The 7310-nt window shown below is 45.3% G+C and overlaps 1 protein-coding gene across 1 annotated transcript; it reads right to left on the bottom strand.

Moving 5' to 3' along the window:
- Positions 1-349: 349 nt before the first annotated feature.
- Positions 350-3433, bottom strand: LOC131886978 (ephrin-A1-like). The gene is made up of 2 exons (XM_059235461.1): positions 3169-3433; positions 350-2157 (listed from the first exon to the last, which is right to left on the bottom strand). The coding sequence occupies exon 2, from the start codon at positions 1958-1960 to the stop codon at positions 983-985; it is 978 nt and encodes a 325-aa protein (XP_059091444.1). The 5' UTR covers positions 1961-2157; positions 3169-3433; the 3' UTR covers positions 350-982.
- Between the last annotated feature and the right edge of the window lie 3877 nt (positions 3434-7310).

Raw genomic sequence — 7310 nt, 5'->3', positions numbered from 1 at the left:
TCAAGTAGACTTGGCGATTTGAAAGTAGATTGAATATAAAACTAACGTATGAAATATACTAACCATAAGCAATGTAAGTAACCGTTGCTCCAAGTCTATGCTTGAGAGACAGGTTTTTGGGTGGGACGAAAGGCAGCATTTCCGAACCAGTTCGTTCCCTGTTCGAGTGACAGAAGTTCCAGATGCGACCGACACTATCGCACTTCAAGTTGCCGCTTGAAGGGGCCCTGAAACTCCTCGGGAACCCAGTCAATTTGTTCCCTCCCTGTCAAGTTTGGCACAACACTACCAGCTTGGACCAAAAGTTAATGAAACGAGTACGTTGTACACGTACAAAAGTGGCCACAGATTATGAAAAACAACATGACCGCGAGTTTATTGATTTTTTCCCCTTTAGAAGTGAACATTGTGCGTATGTTTTTTTTCTCAAATTGATATCACAGACATTAAAACATATTGAGTGGAATAACGTTGACACGATGAAGCAATAGGTTGGTGAGAAATGCGGCAATAACTCAAATGTCAGTTCAAATTCGTACGGCCACGAGGGATAGTCTTACAGTAATGTATCACAGTCTCTTCTTCTCTACCTATGAAGGTCATTCAAAGTCTTGGTAAAGGCTTAGGATTTGTCTTGCCATTTGATCCAATTCGACAATGCTTGGCGTGCGTTCATGGCGCAGGAACAACGAGAGCCTCGCATTAGCTATGGCACTTGGAACATGGGAACATTATTCTTCGGAGGTTTGGCACAAAGTCTATGTTCGTCGTCTTCGAAAGGGAGCAATTCCGTGTCTTCCTCTTTCCCAACCGAAAAATAGGACCAAACCAACAGCACGGGTTCACCTCCAGTCAACAGTCAAGAAAGTATGAGTGCTCGCAAGGAGGTGGGAACCGGGACATTTGTCCCAATAACAATAAAGCTTGAACCAAATTATGTGAAATCCTTTCTGACTATCTTCTGGTCTCGACTATCCACTTCTTAGGACGCGTGCAATGAAGACAAATGGAACACGATCAGCATCGCTAAAAAGCATGGAACCAGATCGAGGTGGGTTGAGCGCGAGGCAGCCTTTGAGGTGGCAGCTGCCATCCGAGATGCCTCGTGTTTGATGATATCATTGGGATGAACGTCATATTCGTGGCGCTTCTTTTCACTCAGGTTGTCATAGTGTGATAGATCACCATAATACCTTGGCAACTTTCCTTGACTGTTATCCAGATACCCGTGGGAATCCAGAGGCTTGGCAGTAGTAGTGGCAACAGTGGGAGATGTCTGAGGCAGTGAGCCCTCGCCCGTAGACGAGGGAACCTTGACACCTTGCCTTGAGGGGTCATGGTAAGGCTGGTGCGGCCGATATCGAGGATTGTTGGCCAGACGGACGTGGTTCTCGTGGCGATTGTCCGCCACCCTGAACTGAACCTTCATGTTATGCGTGGAACAATGGCCTCCGAGTCGGCGGTGAAGGTCCGATTTGGCCGAGGTCGAGATGAAGTAGTAGTCCTGTCCGGGTTGAAATTCCATTCCGCCGGGCGTTGGCGTAAATGATCGGAAGGTGATCGTGAAATACAAGAGCCTATGAGGATTATTACATTGAGCAATGATCCGGGGGTGCGGATCGGTGATCCGACACGACTCGTACTCGTCTTTGGACACACTGTAAATGACATATTGCTCTATTTCCTCGGCTCTGGTCCCCGGTTTATAGAGTGGACAGATGATGTTCACTTGATCATACTCCCAGGCCTGATTGCCGCGATTCACATCGATAATGTGATCGGTATTGTCTATGCGGAAGATGGGATTTGACGTGTTCCAATGAAGGTAATGGCTCTCCTGCACGGCCTCACACAATGGCACAATGATAAGGAATTGTTGAAGGAGAACCACATAACAAATGGCTTGTCGGATCAGGATGAAGAGCCTCTGGGTTTTCGACGTTGTAAGCACACCAACCATTTTGAAGCCGAAGAAAGGACTGAACCAACTTCTAGCCAAAGTGTGCGGGTTTTCTTTCCTTTTCTGTCTCTTCTTCTTGGAATTAACTGGCTGCTGCCGCTGTCACCCAAGTGGGTGGGTGGTGTTCGTGAGAATGCGTCCTTACAATGGATTCCGCGGATTGGGAAACATATTGGAACCGAATCACCTTTGCCAAACTGGAACAAGGAGAGATGGGACACCGTCAAATTGAGGCTCCATGAAACATAGCATGCACCATTGATCTTTCATGTCAAACCGCATTGTATTAGCCCCAGGAACCGTTGCATAATAAAGACGAGTTTGGCCGAGTGACAAATTATTTCTTTTTTGCTCTCGCAATGGCAAAACTTTTCTGCAACTGATATTTGTCCAATATTGGACGAGAGAGAGAGAGAGACCTTGTCACTCAAGGCTGTGCTGTAGGGAAAAACAGGGAAAAAAACCTCGGATGGCCTATTGTTTTGCAAAGGCTTCTCTCCTACCTTGTTTTAAAACCTGCGCAAGACTCGTCAGTGTCCTTGAAGGACAAAATTGGATCTAATGAAAACTGATCTCCCAAACTTCGGAGGTGTTTTTGATCCGAAAAACTTTAAGGGAGTGTCAGAAAGAATGACAGGACTCGAAGGAAGGGTAGGATCACCTTCATTTCACCCATTTTCATGGAAAAGAAGAAGATCCGAGAGTGGATAATGATGATGAATTTCTCACTGGGCCGAGTCAGGAGTGAAGATGGCATATGTCTTTGTTACAAGTCCCCACGTTCGTTATCCTTGGCATTTTCGAGATTTCTTAAAAATTCCAGACCCCTTCCCGCATATCTGTTTGTCATGTGACTGATCAAGGTCGACTCACTTAGTGGTCGAGCCCAAGCACACCAAGCAATTGATAGATCAATTGATTGGGGAAATGTCCAAGCCTTGGATGTTTACTTTTTGTGGCCAGGCATAAAAGATATCCTCTTTATTGCGTTCTCTTCTCCAATTGATCTTGAGAGCTAGTTGCCCTGGTGATCGAGAGATTGTGGAAAAGCCAATTTCCGAGGTAACACGGCGACACAAGAGATTCGAAGCCGCTCGTTCCCTGTACACACAATACCAAATTATCCCTTGATAGCGAGTTGCTAATGTGCGTGTTGGTAATGTAAGTGTGATCCAATTCCAGATAAATAAGATGGAACTTGTGCTTACCTATCTGGATTAGGTCTCCGTATTGGTCCATTGTCTCACGTGCCGTGCCATCAACGATAACCAACACACAGTACACATAAATCACAAGTCCAATTAAGCACCATCAACACCCAACGCTTCGGATCAAGATATGAACTCGAACTAACACTGGAAATCATGTGTCTTCAGATCATTGTTATCATCTTCCCCCTCCTCCAAAGAAAGGGGAAGACTACACTCACTCACTCACTCACTCGGGCGCGCCCTTCAATCCACTTCTCTCTCGCTCTTGTTAGCCAAGAGACAAAGGTTCGAGGAGTGGATATCATCATCACCATCCTCCTCATCACCACCACCACCAGAGGCACTATCCAGTATGTGGAGATGGTTTTGGAACGGCACGCGCCTCGCCAACGAGCCGTTGGTCACTTTTGTCGCTCTTTCGCACTCAGGCCTCGTTCTCGCAGACGACACGGAAAATGTGTGAGGGCTCCAGCAAGCTAAAAACTGAAGACATCGCCGTACCTGAGGCCTGTGACACTCCAAACCACCCGTGAGAAAATCCCTGGCGCTTTTTGTTCTGGATACCCGTGAAAGATCTTCTTGGAGCCTGTTTTGGAATGTGTTGGATAAAAATGCCGCCAATGAAGGCGAGGCATGTTCGAGGATGAAAGACGAACACGAGTTCTCAATTCACATCGAGAATTGGGAGAGCAGAGCAGAAAACCAAGCACCCAGCACCCACTTTCCCGTCTCGTTTGAGCAGCCCACGCAGACAAAGTCAACCAAGACGAACTTGCAAATTAAAGAGCGGCCTCAGATTGCTCATGATTAGGCCGACCTGTGCCAATGTGCATGTGTAATCGGACTGCCCGGTAATCACAGGGGCTGGCAGGCACTCATACTGCAAGGGTGATGGGATGGAAGGATGGATGGTTGGATGGTTGGTTCGTTGGGTGGATGGAAGGATGGATGGATGGAGGGAGAATGGCCATGTGTGATCTGGGGATATGCATTCGGGATGAAATTCCTCACATCATGATGGGGGAAATATTTGACCTGTGTGATATGGCAGAGAATGCAAAAAAGGGCCCCGACAAAAATCCGATGCAAATTCTTTCTCATAACCTCAAATTGAGCATTTTGATCTTTGGGATTATTGAGTGCACAAAGTTGCTTCATCACATCTGTAGTAAGAGAGAGCGTCAATCTTCTCAATCAATGAGAAAAAAAAAACGGAATTTAACGCAACAGTGTTACGGAATTGAGGTTTCTTATGAAACTTTGATAGATGGTTGTAGCACAGTAGACTAACGCATGACCGAATGGAACTCAGGTTCAAACCCAGATTTCCCTCTTATCCCACCCCGGTTCTCTAGTAGATGTTCGTCTCGAATGGCGCACTTGAACTCATAATGTGCCCCAAACACCTAAGAAAGAAACCTATTGTATTTGCAATCATGTATTAAAAGTGTGAAAGGAGAAACAACAAAATTGTAAGCGCACTATAAACTCCACGGGTATTATTCATTGAGGCGTTGATGGAGTTTTGTGACAGTGCACAATGTACGTATTTCGTCATAAGCCCAAATTAGAAGAGAGCAAAACTTGCGATTTCAAAGACAACCTAAGGGAACAAGACAAGAGAGAGAAAAGAAAGTTTGCATTTTTTATCAGGCTAGTTTCCATTGTTTTCTCTGTCGGATTAATGGGTAAAGTTGGGACTTGGCTGGTCCATCATGATGGCCGTCCTCACAGTTTTCATCTCTCCTTTGGGTGAAGCGAAAAGATGGCCAAAATCCCTCTCCAGAGACTCGACAAGACCAGAAAAGTTGCCAAAACTTTGCAAATCCAGGACGAGCAGGTACAATGACTTTCGCACTCAAATGCCACGAGTTTCTCTATCTTTCTCAGGTCAATTCCTGCCAAGGAAGGATTGATTGAAAACTGCAGGGTTCACTCATAACAAAGTGACCATCCAACAGAAGAGGCGAGTTCCTCTCTCATTTGAAATTGGATCGCCAAAATCATGGTGAGAGTTGCAGTTTTCGATTGGACAAAAACAAAATCAACCAAATGCGACAAAGGCATTTTTGAGCCATATCAACTTCTCGTTTCCAAGGTGAAATGTGATGATTGGGATGAAAGGCCAAGCTACTTTTATTGGCAGGGGAATAATTAAAAGGAATGAAGAGCGAAATGTGAGACCGCTGGGGCTGCAAAGAACAATCCAATTCTGTCCATCCAAGCGGGTCCCACTAATTCCGCGATAAACTGTCCGAGCTGATTAAGACCTGATGGGGGAACAACTGAGTTCGTCCGAGTATTTCATTCCGGCCGACATGATTTCCGTAATTTGAGTTAGATACAAATACGAGTGGTGATCCAGAGACAAATGAAACACTTGTGATCCAAAGATGTGGCAATTCCTCCTCCATTTCTATCTTTCTTGATTTATATCTTACGAACATCTACTTTTTTAAACTCAAGTCTTCACTCAAGTCTTCAGTGTTAATTGCGATTTGTCTCAGGGGTATGGATGTTGCAGCTTCTATTTGGCTCATCATCACGATCAAGTTTTCATTACTCGTTTTTGTAACAGATATAAATAATTGAAATACCACTCTGACAATTGGTTCAAATACAACAATGGCATTGTATTGTAAAGACCAGCCAAATCATCAAATTTGATGTGTATAAGGTATTGGTTGGGAAGAAGGTTGCGGGGGAAAATATATAAAGAGAAACGCAAGAAACACGCCCGAAAACAGATTAAAAGCATTTGACAAGGGGAAAGAGGTCGAGTCTGAATGTTCTCAAGGACTCCAGTAACCGAAGTTCCATCGGCATAAAATCCACAGTTTGACCACACGAATCGAGAAGAAATGTTGTCAGGATCTGGAATAACCACGGTCTGGTTTCAAATGCTGGCTAGTCTCACTGCGCGTGCGATTGTCATTGATTGACTCCGGGCCTCTCAGGAGAGGCCCATTCGATCCCAAACTCTTGATCTCAATCACTCCATTTCTCATCTTGTAAGCCAGCACCAGGTCGAACATGACCCTCCTCTGTTCCAGCGAGGTAAGCCCAAGCCTGTACAGCCTTTCCCCATACATGGGCCTCACAGGCCTCTCATTCCACGCTTTGCCCATCTCTGGACCGACTCAAACAAACATCTGTCTGATGTCTCCCAGTAGAACAGGGGGTCCATACCAGGGTGTTGTATTCCAAGAGGGGTCTGACATACGTTTGGAACAAACGCAGCCAAACAAGGGGCTCGCGAGTTAAAGAACGTCTTCCAAATATGCCAAGCATCATGTTTGCTTTTGCAGCTATAGATGCTATAATTGTTCACAGGATGCATTCAAATATGTGCTCTTGTAACCGATTGCGAATGTGGAAAACTCTATCCTATAGTACATATGTGCATCCGTGCTAATCTGTCCATCTCAAGAATCTACATTGATTTGTGGTTTTCCCTTACACATAAAGTTTGCATCTTACCTTGGTCCGATTTACACCTCGTAAAGATTTTAAGGCGAATCAAACTAAACTCTCCCTGCTCCTAATCGATAAACTTCGTCAGTACTAATGTACAGTGTAGATTGGCCTAACATTCCAATCTCGACCCTGTCCTGGTCCGACTTAGTTTGAACTAATTATGAATTGAATTCTGCCGGCTCGGAGATGTTCATTGACGAATCGTGATTCGGGCATTTTCCGCGAACTTAGGTGCGCTTCTTCCGATTATTGGCATGCACTCGGAACCGAAATCCATAGATCTCACTCGTTTTTCTCGGGGTGTGGGACGACGGATGGTCTTTGAGTTTGCAAATTTCCAAGAAAAATTGGGGGCGGGACTCATTCACATGGTTTCTTTCGTCTTCGAGGGCCGTGCGTACAACTCAAGCATCATCTACCACGAACCAACCAACCCTTATGACACGTTGGGAGTGTGTCGTATAGGTACAAACTGTGAACATGCACCAAGGGGCGGAACGGAATGATGTATTGCGATTTCTCTCCCCGAGATGAGATAGTCACCTCTCGGGGTTCTCGAGGTCTCCTGGAATATGGCCGCTGCCGTCGTCATGCTTTCAGAGAACTGCCATCCGTGATTAACCCTCTTCTTAAAATGTGGGAGTTTAATAGGCCATTATGGA

This window comes from Tigriopus californicus, chromosome 9 (genome assembly GCF_007210705.1).
Source record: "Tigriopus californicus strain San Diego chromosome 9, Tcal_SD_v2.1, whole genome shotgun sequence".
Classification (NCBI taxonomy): Eukaryota; Metazoa; Arthropoda; class Copepoda; order Harpacticoida; family Harpacticidae; genus Tigriopus; species Tigriopus californicus.
Note: the sequence above shows the minus strand (reverse complement) of the source record. Positions and strands in the feature narration are given on the sequence as shown.